Source organism: Neoarius graeffei, chromosome 8 (assembly GCF_027579695.1).
Source record: "Neoarius graeffei isolate fNeoGra1 chromosome 8, fNeoGra1.pri, whole genome shotgun sequence".
NCBI lineage: Eukaryota > Metazoa > Chordata > Actinopteri > Siluriformes > Ariidae > Neoarius > Neoarius graeffei.
The window spans coordinates 44559700-44581528 of NC_083576.1; the positions used below are offsets into that span (position 1 = coordinate 44559700).

The 21829-nt window shown below is 39.9% G+C and overlaps 1 protein-coding gene across 5 annotated transcripts in view; it reads right to left on the reverse strand.

The window, feature by feature from the left end:
- Positions 1-21829, reverse strand: part of rps6kal (ribosomal protein S6 kinase a, like) — a 165685-nt gene that overhangs the window by 4784 nt on the left and 139072 nt on the right. For 4 of the 5 annotated variants that reach the window (XM_060927657.1, XM_060927658.1, XM_060927656.1 and 1 more), the window contains 4 exons: positions 19725-19886; positions 4280-4356; positions 3510-3627; positions 3053-3193 (listed from right to left, as the gene is read on the reverse strand). In XM_060927657.1, coding sequence (XP_060783640.1) covers positions 3053-3193; positions 3510-3627; positions 4280-4356; positions 19725-19886 — 498 coding nt within the window. The remainder of the gene's footprint in view (positions 1-3052; positions 3194-3509; positions 3628-4279; positions 4357-19724; positions 19887-21829) is intronic. The other variant, XM_060927660.1, reaches the window with a different exon arrangement.

Consider the following 21829-nt stretch of genomic DNA (forward strand, 5'->3'; position numbering starts at 1 on the left):
TGAATGAAACTTAGTTTCACATTGCAAGCCGCTCAGTTTTGTACAGATATGTAAACAAAAATATTTTTTGTTACTCAGCGCAAAATAAACGGCAGCAAATCCTCCTACAGACAGCGATTTGCCGCCAGTGACCGGCTACTTTTGAGACCTCTGCTGTAATAAGCAAACATGTCTGAAAGCGATTTCTTTAGTCTAGTCCGTAGCGGGTGAGGTAATAATAATAAATCAACAGAGCAGGGAAGTTATCATCAGTGGGGTTTAAAAGTGGGCGAGGCTAAAATCACTTCCTTTGCATATGTAAATGAACCAAGAAACCATCCAATGACGGCACAGTGTTGGCGGTTCCATTTGAGACCAATGCCCATCTATCCTGAAAGTTTCATGAAGATTAGTCCAGCAGTTTTCCCGTAATGTTACTTAAAAAAAAAAAAAAAAAACGACCGAAAACAATACCTTGCCCTGTTTACGCCGTAGCAGACGAGGTAAAGATGCTCATCCATACAACATTTTATTAAACTGAGCAGGCTGAAGTTACTTGGATAATTTGTTATATGTATCTGACTTCGCTTTCTCCAGTGTACTTCTGTTGTATGAGTGGCGGTGGCACACTGAACCTTTGGCAATCATGAATTGCTTGTGTGTGACCAGGCTGCTCACAATCTCTGTCTTCATGTTTGGCCTGAACTCAGTCTTATTTTTGGTTACAAGATTGAACACTCGCTCGCAGTCTGCATTGGAGTGGAATATATATAGTACTGATAACATTACACATCGCTCCGCCCCCCATGTCGCATGCTGAAATCGCACCTACACAGAATACAGTAGGCATGGTGATTGTCCAGTTGTACACTCGGCCATGTATTCAGCTAGAAACTGCTGTTCACATAGCCTCTTCTTTTTAGGCGGAGACTCCATCATTCACAATCCATGGTCTGTCTTCACTTCACACCTGACACTAGTTTGTGAACGAAAGTTTCAGTTCTGGAGCACGACCAACGAAGCCAGTTTGCTTCCAGGAAAACAACTACGTATCCTTACCGCACATTTCTGAACACTGCATCACAGTGTTCAGTCTTGTAATCAAAAACAAGACCGAGTGCAACTGAAATAAAATCGAACATGTGCGTGATTGGCCGACAGCATGGATCAGGTCACCTCTCGGCCAATCACAGCACAGCTAACATAAGGATATGGAAATTCCCGGAATTATCCAAATCAGCATAAATGATGAGACGTGGAACAGTCTGAACGCCGAAAATACGTTGAGTCGATTGATACATGGGCAAAACCGGTTGAAATACATTTTCAGGTCTATACGCAGCATCGTAATTGTGCTTCAAATCTGTAGCTGCTGCACCCAAATCATGCATGTTGGCATCTCTGTTAATGCATGTGAGATCTTCAAACATGAAATCGTAAATAATTAAGATACAGTAAATAGCCCTATTCCACAATTGTAGTAATCCATATTATGTCAAAAACCACTCAACTATGTAAAGAGGAACAACAGTCCAGCATTACTTGAAGACATGAATTAATAAAAATAAATAAAAATCACTGAATTAGATGGTGTGTCCAAAGTTTTGACTGGTTATATATATATATATATATATATTAATTAGTGCTGTCAAAGTTAACGTGTTAACACGATCTCAATTTAACGCGATTAAAAAAAATAGTGCTGTTAACGCAAATTCTAATTTGGCCCTGCGAGTCACCTGTAGTTCCTGTTGAGGCTTGTCGCGCGCTGCTTCAATAAGAGTACGTGTGAGTGATGGCGAAAGGCATAAACATCCTCGCCGCCATATTGGATGGGGCAAAGTGGATATTCTTCAACCGTCTCTGGTATAGCGTCTAGACAGTAGCCGAGAATAAAGATGCCTCATTCATGTGCTGCGTTTAACTGTACCAACAGGTTTACCGTCCAAACGAGATCACATGGGATTACCCTTCACAGGTGAGACTGGAAAAATACTTTCAATACTGATCCTTCAGTCTTCAGTTTCCCAGCTCATCTCCACCGGGTAGGTGTAGAGTTATAAGCAGTGAGAATTAGAGAATACACTGCCACACTATGATGAACGTTTTTGAACGTATGATGAATGTTTTTATTTTTATGTTTTTTTCTTCTTTTATGGCAAACACTTCTCTTCAAAAGAAACTAATGAAGAGGAAAATAAAACATTTCTTTATTTTCACAGTGATATGCACTTTATTTTTCATCCCTTGGTTTTCTCATCTAATATGGAAGTTATGGATGTCAGTGGCTGTGACAAGACGTGTTATGCTCTGCAATAAAAAAAAAAAAAAAAAACATTGGTACAAAGCAAGCCCATTCACTTTTTTATGCTGATAAGAGAATTACAATGGTTTTTCATGTGACAAAAATGTGCGATTAAATTGAGATTAATCGCGAGTTAACTATGACAGTCGCGACATTAATCGCGATTAAATTAAATATTTTAATCGCTTGACAGCACTAATATATATATATATATATATATATATATATATGGATTCTTTTCTACATAAATAAATGTTTACATTGCAAATAGCTGAAAGGAAGACAAATCATTCATTCATTCTCAATTCATCTTCAGAAACTGTTTTATCCTGGTCAGGACTGCAGTGGATCTGAAGCTCGTCCTGGGACACATCCTAAATGGGACACCAGTTGAAGCAAAACGCATTCACAAACTCATTCACACCTACGGTCAATTTAGCATAGCCAATCCACCTATTAGCATGTTCTTGGGAGTTGGGAGAAAATCAGAGAATTTCAAAGAAACTCATGTGGACACGTAGGAGAACATGCATAACCCTGTGCAAACAGTAACCTGAGCTCAGGCTCAAACAGAGGACCCTGAAGCTATGAGGCAGCAGTGCTACCCACTGTGTCACCCTGTTGCCAGATTACACAATAAAAATGTTTGAAAATAAATTCTATAGTTTGATATAAAAGGAAATGCCCTATGCAATCAACCGAGTTCTTAAACATTCATATATTAAGTATTTTTTACACCACTCTATAAACTCATTCAGTCTGTTTTACCTTAACTAAATGAGGTGCATCATGTCGGGTGAGCTGGAAATGGGGAAGCTGGTCCCGGCAGGCGATCCATGAGTGTTTCAGTACCTGCTCGGCCGAATACCGTTGATGAGGGTCCACATGAAGCATGTGAGACAAAAGATCCTGCAGGTGAAAGAGAAGTGTCACTGCAAAGTCTAATCATCATCACCACCACCTTGTAGTACTAAATTGCCTAAGAACAACAGTAAAGTCTGAATATGAAATATCAGTCTTAAGTTGTCTGAGACAACTTGAGCTTAAATTAAAAAAAAATAATAATAATAAATAAATGATTAAATAAATAAATCCCCCACATTAACCTGGTTTACCCATAATTACTAATAAATTAAACTCTTAATTAATCTTTTTAGGTCACTGATGATTTTGCAAAGAGAAGGGAAGTATACTGTATTAAGGAGAAAAGGATTAAATGTTCTACCTTTGAGGAGTCAGACACAGTATCCCAGTTTCCTCCACTGAGAGAGAATTTGCCACTGCCGATACGCAACAGAATCTCCTCTGGGGTGTCATTGGGGCCATTAGCGAAAGGGGTGTACCTACACAGAACGATCCCAAAAGGCATGAACAGAAATTAACATATGCTGGTCCAATTTTTGTATTTCATAATTGTGCCAAATGTCTTATGGACCTAGATATGTCGTATGGTGATGAGTAAATGCAGGTTGTCATAACTGTTTTGCATATTGTATGCCTGATAATTTTTCTTTGCTGTAATACCTATTACTTACTGTACCATGGGCCCCAGCTTATAAGCTTATTCTTAGCTTCACTTGGGGACCCTTTTCTCCATGCTGTCAAATTTTTTTCATTACATGCAATTGAAAGTTAAATAATGGTGTGTGTGAAATAAAATAAATCTGAAAAAAATGTGAATTAGTGGCATAAAAATAGAAGTTTGATGAATTGAACTCATTAGTATAGTATATTGGAGTATATTTACCTTTCAAATATAACAAAATTGGTCTACACACGAGTAATGCCAACCCTACTGAAGTTAGGAGTATTATGATTATGGCTGTCTTACATAAGAAGGGTCAGGAAACTAACGCCACAGAAGCATAATTTTTCCACTTATATTCATCTATAAACGACCTACAGCCCATTTTATTATGCCCTTTGCCACTGAGAATGACATGAGATCTGCCAGAGTTTCCTTGTGTAGATTTCAGGAGCGGGTTACTCACTTACCCAGCTAACATGGTATAAAGAAGAACTCCCAGACTCCAAATGTCACAGGCTGCATCATAACCCTGACGCATCAATACCTAGAATCTCACACGTACACACACACACACAAACAAAAAAGATTAGATTGTTAATACTGCAAGCCTGTGTTCAGACAGGCAGATAAGATTTTTGTGGCATATGCGATTTGAGTTGAAAAGGCATAGGCATATCCAGGGGTGGGATTTTAAACAAATAACCCCAGGTACCCAGGATAAGCAGATTTTTTTTTTTCCTCTGTGCTATTACTTACTATTGTTTTTCCAAAGCAAAATTTTTCATTTTGTATGCCGGTTTAAATGTAACACACTTTATGATGGTTTGACTTTTCCGAAATCCAACGGCCTGATGCACTACAAACCAGCCGAGGTGCGATCTGGCTGACAGTAGAATAATTTTAATCAGCATTTTAATTGGCATGCATGGATGACAGGTGATGCTTTCCTCAATCAGAGACAGACAAGTTTATTCAACCCAAATTCCAAAAAAGTTAGAATGCTGTGTAAACTGTAAATAAAAACAGAATGCGATCATTTGCAAAATCATGGAAACCCTATATTTCATTGAAAATAATACAAAGACATCAAATGTTGAAACTGAGAAATTTTTTAATTTGATGTCAGCAACACATTTCAAAAAAGTTGGGACAGGGGCATGTTCACCACTGTGTTGCATCACCTCTACTTTTAACAACACTCTGTAAATGTTTGGGAACTGAGGAGACCAATTGGTGTAGTTTTGAAAGAAAATTCTTGTCCCATTCTTGCCTGATCTACAATTTTAGATGCCCAACAGTTCAGGGTCTCCTTTGTCATATTTTGCGCTTCATTATGCACTAAATGTTTTAAATGGGAGACAGGTCTGGACTGCAGGCAGGCCAGTTTAGCACCCAGACTCTTTCACTATGCATGCAGTTTTAGTATGTGCAGGAAGCAGTTTGGCATTGTCTCACTGAAAGAAGGAAGGCCTTCCCTGAAAAAGATTTTGTCTGGGTGGCAGCATATTGCTCTGAAACGTGTATATATCATTCAGCATTAATAATGCCTTCCCAAGATGTACAAGCTACCCATGTCATGTGCATTAATGCACCCTCATACCATCACAGATACTGGCTTTTGAACTGTGCACTGATAAGCCGGATAGTCCTGCTCCTCTTTAGCCTGGAGGATGTGGTACCACAGAGACAGCACTGGTTAAGGTAGTAAACGACCTACTGTTGGCATCTGATCAGGGCTGTGTCTCCCTGCTTGTATTGCTTGACCCTAGTGCAGCATTTGACAACATTGATCATTCCATTCTCCTGGATAGACTAGAAAATGTGGGAGATAAGGGAATGGCCCTCTCCTGGGTCAGGTCTTATTTAATCGATCGCCATCAGTTTGTAAATGGTGATTTTTGTAGACATACTGAGGTAAAGTTTGGTGTTCCACAAGGTTCTGCCTTAAGCCCACTGCTTTTTTTCTTTAATATATATATAAGTGCTGTCAAAGTTAACGCAATAACGCGATCTCAATTTAACGCGATTAAAAAAATAGTGCCGTTAACGCAAATTCTAATTTGGCCCTGCGAGTCACCCATAGTTCCTGTTGAGGCTTGTCACGCGCTGCTCCAATAAGAGTACGTGTGAGTGATGGAGAAAGGCATAGACATATAAACATCCTCGCCGCCATATTGGATGGGGCAAAGTGGATATTCTTCAACCGTCTCTGGTATAGCGTCTAGACAGTAGCCGAGAATAAAGATGCCTCATTCATGTGCTGTGTTTAACTGTACCAACAGGTTTACCATCCAAACGAGATCACATGGGATTACCTTTCACAGGTGAGACTGGAAAAATACTTTTCAATACTTTTCCTTCAGTCTTCAGTTTCCCAGCTCATGGTGTATAGCTATAAGCAGTGAGCATTAGATAATACACTGCCACACTATGATGAACGTTTTTGAACATATGATGAATGTTTTTATTTTTGTTATCTGTTTTTTTTCTTCTTTTATGGCAAATACTTCTCTTCAAAAGAAACTAATGAAGAGTAAAATAAAACATTTTTTTATTTTCACAGTGATATGCACTTTATTTTTCATCCCTTGGTTTTCTCATCTAATATGGAAGTTATGGATGTCAGTGGCTGTGACAAGACGTGTTATGCTCTGCAGTAAAAAAAAAAAACATTGGTACAAAGCAAGCCCATTCACTTTATGATAAGAGAATTACAATGGTTTTTCATGTGACAAAAATGTGCGATTAAATTGCGATTAATCGCGAGTTAACTATGACAGTCGCGACATTAATCGCGATTAAATATTTTAATCGCTTGACAGCACTAATATATATATACACACACACACACACACACACACACACACACACACACACACAGCTCAGCGTAAATGAGTACACCCCCTTTGAAATGTAACATTTTAAACAATATCTCAATAAACACAATTTCCAAAATGTTAACAAGACAAAAGTTTAATAGAACATCTGTTTAACTTATAATGCGAAAGTAAGGTTAATAATATAAACTTAGATTACACATTTTTTCAGTTTTACTCAAATTAAGGTGGTGCAAAAATGAGTACATGCCACAACAAAAACTACTACATCTAGTACTTTGTATGGCCTCCATGATTTTTAATGACAGCACCAAGTCTTCTAGGCATGGAATGAACAAGTTGGCAACATTTTGTAACATCAATCTTTTTCCGTTCTTCAACAATGACCTCTTTTAGTGACTGGATGCTGGATGGAGAGTGAGGCTCAACTTGTCTCCAGAATTCCCCATAGGTGTTCGATTGGGTTCAGATCAGGAGACATACTTGGTCACTGAATCACTTTCACCCTCTTCTTCTAAGTTTATATTATTAACCTTACTTTCACGTTATAAGTTAAACAGATGTTATATTAAACTTTGTCTTGTCAACAATTTGGAAATTGTTTGTGTTCATTGAGATATTGTTTAAAATGTTACTTGTCAAAGGAGGTGTACTCATTTACGCTGAGCACTGTGTGCGCGCGCGCGTGTGTTACCTCTGGGTGATATTATTCGTAAGCATGATATAGTTTTCACTGTTATGCTGATGACACATAGTTGTATGTTTCTGCAAAGCCAGATGAGACACCCCAGCTTAATGAAATTGAGGAATGTATAAAGGTCATTAGACACTGGATGCTTATTAACTTCCTTCTGCTTAACTCGGACAAGACAGAAGTACTTGTACTAGGGCTACATGCAGCTAGAAGTAGGTTTTCTGATTGCACAGTAACTCTGGATGGCCTTTCAGTTTCTTCATGTGCAGCAGTAAAAGACCTCAGTGTGATCACTGACTGCAGTCTTTCATTTGAAACTCATATCGATAACATTACCCAGATAGCTTTCTTTCATCTCAGAAATATTGCTAAGATAAGAAATATAAAAGTCACTACATGATGCAGAAGAACTAGTTCATGCTTTTCTTACTTCTGGGTTGGATTATTGTAACGCCTTACTGTCTGGACGTTCCAATAGGTGCATAAATAAGCGCTAATCCTTACTAGAACTAGAAGATATAACCACATCACCCCTATCTTATCCACACTACACTGACTCCCAATCAAATTTTGCATTGATTACAAAATACTACTACTGACTTTTAAAGCACTGAATGGTCTTGCACCACAGTACCTGAGCAAACGTCTGGTCCTTATGACCCACCACGCCTACTTAGATCAAAAGGTGCAGGCTATCTGCTGGTACCTCATATAGTGAAGGCTACATCAGAGCAGAGCCTTTTCTTACAAAACCCCACAGATATGGAACAGCCTTCCAAGTAGTGTTCGGGACTCAGACACAGTCTCGGTGTTTAAGTCTAGGCTGAAAACGTATATCTTTTTGGTCAAGCTTTTTGTTATTAGTTTTTATTCGGTAAAGGAGTAGGTCTGGAGGGTCCTCAGGCATAGTGTGATTTAGTAAACTGGGATGTACGGGTACTACCCCCCCCCAGGTTTTCTGTAAACCTGCTTTGTGACAATGTCTGTTGTTAAAAGTACTATACAAATAAACTTGACGTGGTGTCCATGATTTCTAAAAAAAATTTCTCCTTTTGATTCGTCAGACCTCTGAACAATTTTCTACTTCGCCTCAGTCCATCATAAAAGAGCTCAGGCCCAGAAGGTGGCACTGTTTCTGGATATTGTTTATATATGGTTTTAATTTGCATTTGTAAGATGCAGTAATGAACTGTCTTCACAGAGGATGATTTTCTGAAGTGTTCCTGAGCCCATACAGTGATTTCCATGAAAGATGTGTCTGTTTTTAATGCAGTGTCGCCTGAGGGCCTGAAGATCACAGGCATCCAATGTCAGTTTTCAGCCTTGTCTTTTGCATACAGATTTCTCCAGAGTCTCTGAATCTTTTAACGATATTATGTACCATAGATGATGTGATCCACAAGTTCTTTGCAACCATCTGCAGCTCAACACCTCGAAGACCAAGGAGCTGATCATTGACTTTGGGAGGTCCAGACCAAGGTCACGACCAGTTCTGATCGAGGGAGTCGAGGTGGAGGCTGTGGATTCCTACAAGTACCTCGGGCTGTGGCTGGACAGCAAGCTGGACTGGACTTGCTTGAAGATTTTTGAAAACGTTTCACCTCTCGTCCGAAAGGCTTCCTCAGTTCTGTCTGACTAATAGGGAGTATGAGATATTTATCCTTTCCTGGATCAGAATCAGAATTCTGATGACCCGCTCATCTAAGATGTCATTGAGGCATCATGTTGGTGTGGGTCACTGGAGGCTGGGTGTGACCCACACCAACATGATGCCTCAATGACACCTTAGATGAGCTGGTCATCAGAATTCTGATTCTGATCCAGGAAAGGATAAATATCTCATACTCCCTATTAGTCAGACAGAACTGAGGAAGCCTTTCGGATGAGAGGTGAAACGTTTTCAAGAATCTTCAAGCAAGTCCAGCTGCCCATTTCTACCACCCACAGTTTACTATGACCTGGATGATTGAGAATCTTTACAGACAACACCAATCACTTATACAGGAAGGGACAGAGCAGGCTATACTTGCTTAGGAGGCTGCAGTCCTTTAACATCTGCAGGAAACTCCTGTGGATGTTCTATCAGTCTGTGGTCGCCAGTGTCCTGTTTTACACCGTGGTGTGCTGGGGGGGCAGCACATCCAAGGAGGACACATCCAGGCTGGACAAACTGATCAGGCGGGCCGGCTCTGTGGTCGGCATGAAGCTGGACTCTCTGGTGACGGTGGCAGAGAAGAGGTCTATGGACAAACCATTGAACATCATGGACGATGCCAGTCACCCTCTGCACACCGTCATCAGCAACCAGAGGAGCCTGTTCAGTGACAGAATGCTCCTTTCCAAGTGCAGGACGAACAGACTCAAAAACTCCTTTGTCCCTCACGCCATCAGACTGTACAACTCCTCTCTGGGGGGGAGGAGGGGTAACAGGAGGACAGAGGATGGGAAGGAACAGTAGCCTAGCCTAATAATAAGCAATACCGGACAATGTGGAATATAATGTACAATATTAAGTGCAATATCTTTCCTGCTCCCCCCACACACACACACACACACTTACCCTAACCCCACTTCTCCCCCCTTCCCCATATCTTATTCTTTTACATTTGTATATGTAAATAATTTATTTTATCTAGAAGTTTTCTCTATTTCTTTTCTCCGTTTATCTGTAATGATGCTGCTGGAATCTTAATTTCCCTGAGGGAACCCTCCCAAAGGGATCAATAAAGTTTTATCTAATCTAATCTTACATTGAGGAAAGTTATTCTTAATTTGTTGCACTGTTTGCCCATGCAATCTTTCACAGAGTGGTGAACCCCTCCCAATCTTTACATCTACGAGACTCAGCCTCTCTGGGATGCTCTTTTTATACCCAGTTATGTTACTGACCTGTTGCCAATTAACCAAATTAGATTTTTTTTAAGCATTACCCAACTTTTTCAGTCTTTTGTTGCCTCATCCTGACTTTTCTGAAACGTGTTGCTGACATCAAATTCAAAATGAGCAATGTAGTTAGAGACAGAAAAAGATGACAGACTCAGATATTTTGATAACACTGCAGCTCAAAACTGAAAATGTTCACCAATGACTTGGAGAGCCTTTTGGTTGAGGTTGCAAAACGTGTGCACTATGTTAATCTTAATCAGGAGAGGAAAAGGACTATGGGATACAGTCATCCCTTCCTCACAAATTAATAATGCAGTCATTTCTGTTAGTCTATGTTAAAGCACTTAACTTACACAATGCAATCATGTATGTTGAGTGAGTGACCACTTTTCAGCCCAGACAGTTAGGTTTCTGGGCTACCAAAGAATACAGGACCAGGCAGCACATTGAAAAATATTATTAAGCAAGTCAATCATTCCCACTGATATCCAAGTAGAGTAGGAAAGTGTTATGATGTGTACAAACTCAAATGACTTTGGACTTTTTTTTTAATCTGAAGTCAAATTTGTAACAATTAATGCAATTAACTTTTGTACTTTAATAGTGTACATATCGACCCAAAATGGGCACTGCTTATATTCTGGCTATCTTTGGACAGCCAAGCAGCATATTCCTGGCTTGCTGAGGGTCTGTGATGTTTCACTTATTACAACCACATGCACTGATGAGTATCTGAACAGACTGAGGATGCCAGATGAAAGTAGAAAATTCAATGACAAAATTAAAAAGTCACTTATGTATGTAGTGGAAGTTCATTATGTCTGACTAAGTATTTTTAAGTTCATTTCTTAGACCAGGATTTTAAGATCGTTACCTTGTTAACAGTTTCAGCGTGAATCTTCCGCCTTCCTCAGAACTGTCACCAGATGTCAGGTGGTGACGTGCCTCATCAGCTGATGTTACGTTACGGAGGCGTGAACGTCCCGTCCGATTTGACAGGTAGTAGATTGGGAAGAGGCCAGAGTCATTCGCGCTGAAGAAAATAGATACCAGCGTTGGATTTTAGAGGCAGTGGAGATACGCAAGTGGGCACAAAGGACGATAAACCGGGATGAGGGAGCGTATGCGCTGTCGCACACCTGGAGTGCCGTCCTGGGGGAGCGACCTGACAGCAGGAGGCGTGAACTACCTGTCAAATTGGGCAGGACGTTCACGCCTCCGTAACGTAACATCAGCTGATAAGGCACGTCACCACCTGACATCTGGTGACAGTTCTGAGGAAGGCGGAAGATTCACGCTGAAACTGTTAACAAGGTAACGGTCTTAAAATCCTTGTCTAAGAAACGAACTTAAAAATACTTAAAAAGTCACTTGTATGAAAACATATTGCTTTCCTAGTCTTAGGACACTCAACATGCACAAATGATTGGAAAAATGTTGTTTGTGAGACATGTGCTTTCCATATACAACTGCAATACAACATATAGTGCCAACCACATGTTGGCACCCCTTGTAAAGAGGAGTTTAAAAGTGTCAGGAAGAGGAGGGGGAGAAGAAAAAAAAAGGAAAAAAAAAATCCACTTTTGGTAAAGTAGCTTCATCGCACATAGAAAAAAAATGAGAAAAATCCAACCTTTAATGGAAATAAATTTTTTCAGCAAAAAACAAATCCCTCATCAAGAAATTATTTACAACAAAAACGCATGTGGCACTATTATTGGTACCTCTGCATGTAATACTTTGTACAATCTCCCTTTGCCAGTAAAACGGTACAGAGTCTTCTCCTATAACATTTTATAAGCTTGGAGAATACAGAGCAGGGAATCTGAGACCAATCCTCTTGACCAGGCATGATGGGGGGGGGGGGATTTCTATAAATAGGCTGGGGTTCCAGGGGACTGCCTATGCCCCCTGGCAGGGTCCAGGGGGCAAAGCCCCCAGAAGCTTCCAGGTTTTAGCATTTTTGACACCTAAGGAATGTTATTTTAAGGGGGTACATTTCGTAATTTTTATGAAGTAATAATGCTTCAGTCTTTTAAATAAAAGATGGGGGTGGGGGTTTCACCAAAAGGTGGTCAGGATGTCATTCCAATGGTGTAGCAGCCACAGTCCCACCAAAAGGTGCACAAAAACAAGTCCCACACCACCTGCACAGCCACCAAAATGCCACAGAGCAACATCGCTCGGAACACTGCGCCAAGCACAAAAACACCACCGCACAGAGCGCTGGACAACCACGATGTTAAAAGCCTGAAGCCTATGGGTTTTGAGAATTAGACACACTTGCATGTATCACATAATTTCCTAATGCATACAAACCTTTGTACCACCAGTGCCGCACACTACAATGATTTTTGCACACTTAGATATAAAAATTGACGAGTAATATTTATTACTACTTTGAAGTTAAATGAACCTAAAGTTGCCAACCTCAGTACCTGCTGGTTTTAACTGAACATTTTTCCCTTTCATGTCAGTCTTGAATAGTGTTCAGTGCTCGAAAAACCGCATGTCCGATCGTCCAAGACAACTAAAGTATGTGCAAGGACGAGTAAAACTATAATGGTAATTGTCTGATCGGACAACAAAAGTTAGTGCTGGCAACTTGAGCAACACAGGTACAGTAACCACTCCATGATGCAGGCTTAAACTGTCAGTCCAGTAGTAATACATTTCAATTATTATTATTATTCTGCAAAGTGAATCATGCATCGTGACATCTGACTCAAGACAAAGTTCACCGGTGTCTATCGAAAATCTTGTTTTCCTGAATTGGTTCCCATATAAAATTAATCCTACCAAGAGTCAGAGACATTGACTGTATACTCACTCAGCGCCAAGAGAGCAGGGAACCAGTCTAAAGTAGCTCATCTCGTTTCAAGGGAAACGCATTAAGTTTTATTCAACAACAATACTAATGCATCTCAAAAAATTAGAATACCATGAAAAAGTTCCTTTTTTTTCATAATTTAATTCAAAAAGGTAAACTTTCATATATTCTATATTCATTACATGTAAAGTGAAATACTTAAAGCCTTTTTTGTTTTAATTTTGATGACTATGGCTTATAGCTCATGAAAATCAGAAATCCAGTATCTCAAATTATTAGAATATTCCCTAAGATCAATCAGAAAAAGGATTTACAATACAGAAATATCCAACTTCTGAAAAGTATATTCATTTATACATTCAATACTTGGTTGGGGCTCCTTTACCATGAATTACTGTATCAGTGCGGTGTGGCATGGAGGTGATCAGTCTGTGGCACTGCTGAGGTGTTATTGAAGCCCAGGTTGCTTTGATAGTGGCCTTCAGCATATCTGTATTTTTGGGTCGGGTGTTTCTCATCTTCCTCTTGACAATACCCCATAGATTCTCTATGGGGTTCAGGTCAGGCAAGTTGGCTGGCCAATCAAACACAGTAATATCATGCTCAGCAAACCATTTGGTAGTAGTTTTGGCACTGTGGGTAGGTGCTAAGTCCTGCTGGAAAAGGAAATCAGCATCTCCAAAAAGCTCGTCAGCAGATGGAAGCATGAAGTGCTCTAAAATCTCCTGGTAGATGGCTGTGTTGACTCTGGACTTGATAAAATACAGTGGACCAACACCAGCAGATGACATGGCACCCCAAATCATCACAGACTGTGGAAACTTCACACTGGGCTTCAAACACCTTGGATTCTGTGCCTCTCCACTCTTCCTCCAGACTCTAAAACCGTGATTTCCAAATTAAATGCAAAATGTACTTTCATCTGAAAAGAGGACTTTGGACCACTGAGCATTTCTTTCTCTCCTTAGCCCAGATAAGACACTTCTGACATTGTCTCTGGCTCAGGAGTAGCTTGATATTAGGAATGCGAAAGGTGTATCCCCTTTCTTGAAGATGTCTGTTCGTGATGGGTCTTGATACACTGACACCAGCCTCAGTCCACTCCTTGTGAAGCTCTCCCAAGTTCTTGAATCGACTTTTCTTGACAATCCTCTCAAGACTGTGGCCATCCCTGTTGCTTGTGCACCTTTTCCAGCCACCCTTTTCAGCAATGACCTTTTGTGGCTTACCCTCCTTGTGGAGGGCATCAGTGATCATCTTCTGGACAACAGTCAAGTCAGCAGTCTTCCCCATGATTGTGGTTGTGTGTACTGAACTAGACTGAGAGATACACTATGTTGATACTGTTTTACTCAAACTCGAAATGAAATATTCTAATATTTTGAGATATTTTTATGTTTTTGTACTGTATGCCATACTGATTCAAATTAAAATAGAAAAATGCTTGAAACATTTTAGTTTGTGTAATGAGTCTATAATATATAACATTTTCACTTTCTTAAATAACTGATGGAAAATATTGAACTTTTTCACAATATTCTAATTTTTTGAGATGCACTAGTATATAAAAGTACAAAAAATATTTTGAGGAAATCATTCAAATGTCCTTGTTTTTGGTTATAATTCGTCGAAGTATGTGTGTTCGAGTGTACTGGAAAAGCTCGGCTCAGAGGGGTCCACATAATGACGTAATTATACCAATTGGCTAAGGGCGATGAGGGTCAAAGACATCGTGTGCTAGCAGCACTGTTAAAGCAGGCAGGTGTCAAACTTGGAACTTTTATATCACGATTGGAGTTGTTAATAAACGATATCACTGAATAATGTTCCTTAGCTCTAACCAGTATAAATATGATTTTTTTATTGCTTCTGATGGTTTCATGTATTTCGCAATATCATTTTTATTTTCTAAATATTTATCAGCATACCGCCATTGTGGCATGGCAGCCTGTGATTAGTAGACAGCCGACAAAGGGTGTCTCCCATTGGTTGTAAATCGTGACACAAAAATTGTAAACACATACGGGACCCACTGATTGGCAGTTCACATACTAAAGCCAAGCGGAGATGTCCGGTGTCTGTTGCTGTTGCCTGAAGAAAACTACAGCTAAAAAAGCTCTGCTACTGGATTACTTGGACAATCTTAGTCAGAAAGGAGCGAAGGATAGATATACGCGGAAATTCTCTTATTAGCAGTTATGGTCTGTACAAAATTCCTCGAAACGACTGAAGTGATAGTGCAGATTTGTGGCATAGTGTTAGCATTAGCTACACGCTGGAATATACCTTCTTTTTCCTGAAAAGTCCCGACCCAGAACAGCAGTTTAAAGAGAGAAGCAAGAAAATCTCCTTTGTGTAAAGACTCCCCCCGACATCAGCTTTTGGGAACAGAATGTTGCGAAAGCCAAAGCATTTACTCTCAAAGGGCTCGGATCTAAACTGTGGGCTAGATGGTATCCCCACCCCTCCATGTCTCATCAACCCCAAAGACATATAATTACAGAGCTATCTGCACTCTATCATTTATACAGTGATGCTTATTATTGTTAAAACAATATCTGAAGTGTTATTATTCATAAAATAAAATATTTTGCTCTAGACTTTCAAACAATATTCTAAGATTTTATTTTAATTTTATCTAATAGTGCATGGTACAATAATTACAAACACTAACAGAATCAGCACATTCCAGTTGTAGCTGTAGTCATACAGTAACTATAAATCACCCCTGCAGGCCTTTAAATTACACCTTGGCCAGAACATTTAACGGTGTGCCCAAATTAAATGCGCCCAAATTAGCGTCCCCAAATTAATCAAGGAAAAAAGGGCGCATCTTTATCACACCTTGATCGTTCCGATTTCCAATCAAAACAATTAAGTTATTTCCAAAATCGACCGAAAATGTCAAGCAAGTGAACCCACTCAGAAAGGTACCAGTCTCTTTCCTGATCGGCGGAAGTTGGATTCCCGAGGTTTGATTGGTTAAGGCATCTGCCATTGACTCGTATGCTAGCGTTTCTGCTTTGATTTTCTGGAAGCCACGATGCCGCGAGGACGGCCCATTACTACAGGACGCTCACACAACAAGCAAAGCGACACTTATGAGAGCCGCCGTCTGGCAAGGCTTCAGCCTGAAAGCGAGAAACAAACTGGGCCTTTGGACCGATTTTTTAAGTGCAAGGCAAGGCTCATCAATTACAACACTACCACTCCCAACAGCAAGCGTGTCCAACTGCAACAATGAGACTTCGGGAGATGACAAGGTGTGTCCAATAACAACTCCTTCCTTTGTTTACACTGAAAACGAAAGAAATTTGCCGTTGTCATTTTATTATAATATACATCACCAGAAGTCTATTAACAGACTTCTGATATCACAGATCATCTACAGTATGAAAGATGAAACCTTGGAGAAACTACTGCAGATACAGCTGTTTCCCCTTTCACTGGAGGACAAATTCGTGGAGGAGGTCGTCGACATATTTGACACTAAGTTCAATAAGGACAGACGTAAAATTACACTAGAAGTCTGAATGAAATGACAGATCTGGTTGTTTGAACACTGGTAGATACCATATGATAGTCTTTCAATTGACCTACAGCGCTGCCATAGTTAAATCAAACAGGCTTAGTACATAATAGCATACATAGGCTGTGTTGGGTTAGTTCAGCAATAGACTTGTACATGTGTTTGCGAGTCTAATGTTCATAATACTCATACTAAGGAGATTGTTGTTTTATGTATTTTGGGCATATTGTTTACTTTTTGTTCACCACTCCAGTAGCAAACTTCAGTGTTTCTTAGCACGTTTTATATTGAATTTATTGTTCATATGATATAATCATCTTGTGCCAAATATTCAGCATTCTGTAGGAGACTCATACTAAGGAGATTTTTGTTTTAGGTATTTTGGGCATATTGTTTACTTTTTGTTCATCATTCCAGAAGCAAACTTCATGGTTTCTTAAACCGGTTTTATAATATATATAAATTTACTTTATAGTTCATATGATATAATCATCTTGTTGTGCCAAATATTCAATGTTCTGTATGAGACTCATACGAAGGAGATTTTTGTTTTATGTATTTATCGCTATGCTCGTTCGCGCAGTCGCTTCGCTCCTTTGATGTGCCCAAATTAGTGTAATCTAAAGGCCTGCCTTGTAATAATAATTTCAATAAATGGTTAACGTTCAGTTCCCTCTTCATTTATTCCCCATTCAAAAGGCACAACTGAGTCACACAGGTTGATCAGTGTGTAACGGACAAGAACAATTTTATCCAAAATAGCTTTTCCTGCCTTAGTCAATTTATTTACATTTCATGTGTGCGCAGCTGTTGTAAAGTTCAGTGCGTTTGTGTAGAACACTCTCGAACTGTAGGTTCACTTCTACACACTGGTTCGACGGTGACATTTTGCATAGGACTGTGTTCCTTGGATAACAGAAACAAAGCTCTAGCATTATTATAATACTAATTCAAAACACTCCACAGCTTACTATACCCTAAATTATTTGTTCCTCTGCTACTAGAACTTTTTTCTTTCTGAATGTGTGCGCATGCATATATTGGTGTTATGGTTTTGTGGATTTATCATAATTATACTGCTTCACCTATATTTAAAATCAACTGCATTCTGTCCTCTCCAAAATAAAATAAAAAGCTCTGGGCAAGTGGAATTGTTTTTCAGGCAAGTATGTTTGCCCACTGGGCAAGTAAGGCTGGGAGATTTTTTTCAAGGGCTGGTGTTTCACCAAAACTTTCTTAGAAATTCTTAGATTTCAAGGCTAGGGCTTCTTGGTGTGCTTTACATGCTCGGTTAGATGTGAATCTTAGAAATGCTGTCATTGGATGAACGCTGCAACTTCCACCTAGCCCAGCCAATCATTCTTGGCCTTATTTGTAATGGTGGGTAATTACAGTACATGTTGCCAGATTTTTCACCCAATAAGTGTTGCCACATTGTTGAAAAACATGATAGAACACTGATATTGGGTGCAATTTGACTTTTTTCTTTTTTTTTAAAATCAGTTCTAGGATAGGAAATTTGATTTTTTTTTTTTTTTAAACGGAAAAATCGGTCTTTTGAGGAAAAATCAGAACTCCGATAAAAATCGGGAAAATATCATGCCTGCTTGACAGAATCTCTCCAGATCACTCAAGGTCCTCGGCCCTCTCTTATGCACTCACCTCTTCAGCTCACCCCACAGGTTTTCAATGGGGTTCAGGTCAGGAGACTGAGAGGGCCATGGCAAAAGCTTGATTCCGGGGTTAGCTAACCATTTTTGTGTTGATTTGGACATATGCTTCGGATCATTGTCCCGCTGGAAGATCCAGTGACGACTCAGTTTTATAGTTTCCTGACAGAGGCAGCCAGATTTTGATTTAAAATGTCCTGGTATTTCATGGAGTCCATGACGCCATGTACCCTTACAAGGTTTCCAGGGCCTTTGGAGGAAAAACAGCCCCAAAACATCACAGAACTTCCACCATATTTTTACAGTTGGGACAGGGTTCTTTTCATTACAGCCATCATTCTTTTTACACCAAACCCAACTTCAGGTGTTTATTACCATTTTTATTACATCAGACCACTGGTCCAGTCAAAGTTGTAGTAGTGCTTTACAAACTTCAGGCACTTACGTGTGTGGTTAACTGACAGAAAAAAAAAAAGGTTTTGTTCTGGCATACCTTCCAAATAATCTGCTGGCATGGAGGTGACGTCTGATGGTGGTTTAGGAGACTTGGAAACTAAGATTTACTTTTTTTTTTGTAATTCTCCAACAGAGATCCTTGGAGATTTTTTTTTTTTTTGCCTTTTTTTTTTAACCACCCTCCTCACTGTACATGAGAGCACAATAAACTTGGGTCCTCTTCCAGGAACGTTTGTAACAGTTCCAGTTATTGTCCTTTTTATTATTGCCCTAATAGTAGAAATTAGCATTTTCAGGCGAGTAGCTATTTTTGTTTTAATAACCATTCCCTGACTTATGAAGGTCAATACACTTCTCCCTTATTTGGTTTGTGTGGTGTCTTAGTTTTCCCATGTTGATGGGTGACAAAGGGAATTTGCCCTCCGTCAACTCATGTTTGTACCCCAGTTAATCAGGAAGTCATGGATTGCGGCTTCAAAGTTCTTACACACTCCAATCAACTCAAAAATGTACAACATGCTTCGGTTACATTGTGTTCACGATCATTTCCATGGGTGCCAATAACGGTGACTTTTTTTTTTTTTTGGAAAACAATTATTAATTGAGGTTTTTCTCTGAATAAACTTATTTAAATTAAAGGCTGGATATTTCTCACTTTTATTTTCAGTGCAAGATGAAGCCACTTCAACAAAAGATGTCCCCCCCACCCCACAACCCTTTATAGTCGTCTTTACAAGGGGTGCCAATAATCATGTGGGGCACTGTACATGTTCTCTCTCTCTCTCTCTCTCTCTCTCTCTCCCTCACACACACACACACACACACACACACACACACACACACACACACACAGACAAGCAGCCAACACAAGGAAATTAGCCTCAGTGAAGAGTTTCCACCAACAGACAGTTCTCTACATGCAATTAAACCCGTAACAGAACTTTATAACATTACCAATCTCCAATTTAAGTTAACTTTCAACAAGCTCTGATTACATGGATCTCTCTCACCTCAGGGGCAACAAAGTTAGCAGTGTAACATGGTGTGAGAAGGAGGCCATTATCCCCCCTCAACTGCTTGGCAAAGCCAAAGTCGCAGATTCGGATGGAGTCGGGGTTCCCCGAATCATCCATATACAGAATGTTGCTGGGCTTCAGGTCCCGATGAACCACCTGTGTACAGGAGATGTGCGCTTCTTAATTCACATTCAAAACTGCTTTACAATTTTAGAAGACAAAATAACAAAGCTAAGAAGAAAGCCAAGTTACTGGAGAGAGAAAAAAAAAATGCAACTATGTAAGGACAGAGAACAGTGCTTAGAAAAGAGAATGGGTCCAAATTAAGTATGCTTGTTAAACTCTTGGAATCCAGCAAATCCAGACTGACTGCAAATTTTATATGAGAAAATGGAGATGGTGAAGCCAAAAACCATGATATAAAGCAGTCTCTTCTGCCATGTTATATATTTTCTTTTACTTTGACAGATCACACTAATCCTATCCTACAATGGATAATTACCAGCTTTTTAAAAAAAAAAAAAGGTTTATGTTATGCTTCCCCACAACTGAACTGATAGTTTAAATTTTTTTTTAAATATTAATTTTAAATTTGCAATTCATTTTAAATATGAAGTTAATTTTGCTAATTTTCAAATCATCACAGGCTACCCATTCTAAAATTATGTTCACTTTCATATGCTGTACATAATTCCATTTTACCTACAAGTAAGAATACAAACCCCATTTCCAGAAAAGTTGGGATATCTTCTAAAATGCAATAATACAAAAATCAGCTGTGTTAATTCATCTCATCTCATTATCTGTAGCCGCTTTATCCTGTTCTACAGGGTCACAGGCAAGCTGGAGCCTATCCCAGCTGACTACGGGCGAAAGGCGGGGTACACCCTGGACAAGTCGCCAGGTCATCACAGGGCTGACACATAGACACAGACAACCATTCACACTCACATTCACACCTACGGTCAATTTAGAGTCACCAGTTAACCTAACCTGCATGTCTTTGGACTGTGGGGGAAACCGGAGCACCCGGAGGAAACCCACGCGGACACGGGGAGAACATGCAAACTCCACACAGAAAGGCCCTCGCCGGCCACGGGGCTCGACCCCGGACCTTCTTGCTGTGAGGCGACAGCGCTAACCACTACACCACCGTGCCGCCCGTGTTAATTCATGTAAACCTTTATTTAACTGACAAAACTACAAAGAAAAGATTTTCAACAGCTTTACTGACCAACTTAATTGTATTTTGTAAATATAAATGAAGCTAGAATTTAATGCCTGAAACACAGTCAAAAAATGTTGGGACCGAGGCAAAATAAGACTGAAAAACTGATAGGATATTCAAGTAACACCATTTTGGAAGATTTCACAATAAGCAGGTTAATTGGTAACATGATTGGATATAAAAGGAGCATGCACCAAAGGCTCAGTCTCTGCAAGCAATGATGGGTCATGGCTCACTCCTTTGTTACCCCTTTTCCACCAAATCAGTTCCAGGGCTGGTTCGGGGCCAGTGCTGATGCTGGTTCACAACTCGTTCAACTTGCGAGCCAGCTGAGAACCAGTTTGCTTTTCCATAGCTCGGGGTGCTAAGGGGAGCCACGTCATTACGTCGCTGTATACGTCAGTTACGTCGCTGCGTTTGCATAAACCTTGGCGCGAACATCGAAGCAACACCACCACTGAGAAGCAGCAGCAACAACAATAATAATGGATGACTTCGCGTTTGTACAGCTGCTGCTTCTCGTCGCTTAAAAATGGCGACCTTTCGCGGTCTCGCGATTGTTGTTGGTCTTAACAACTCCGCCCCCGCTGATATAAGCGGTTCTTTCCTCTGGCCCAGCAGAGAGTTGGTGCTAGCCTGGAACCGGTTTTTCTGGCCCCAGAGCCAGTTCTTTGTCAGTGGAAACAGAAAACCCAGTTCCAAACTAAGCACTGGACCTGAACCAGCCCTGGAACTGCTTTGGTGGAAAAGGGGCAGGAGTCAAAATTTTTGAGAGAACAACTTTTTTATTTAAAATCACACATACACTTAAGCATAGTGAAATTCTGCTCTGCATTTTACCCATCTGAAGCAGCGAACACACACATGAGCA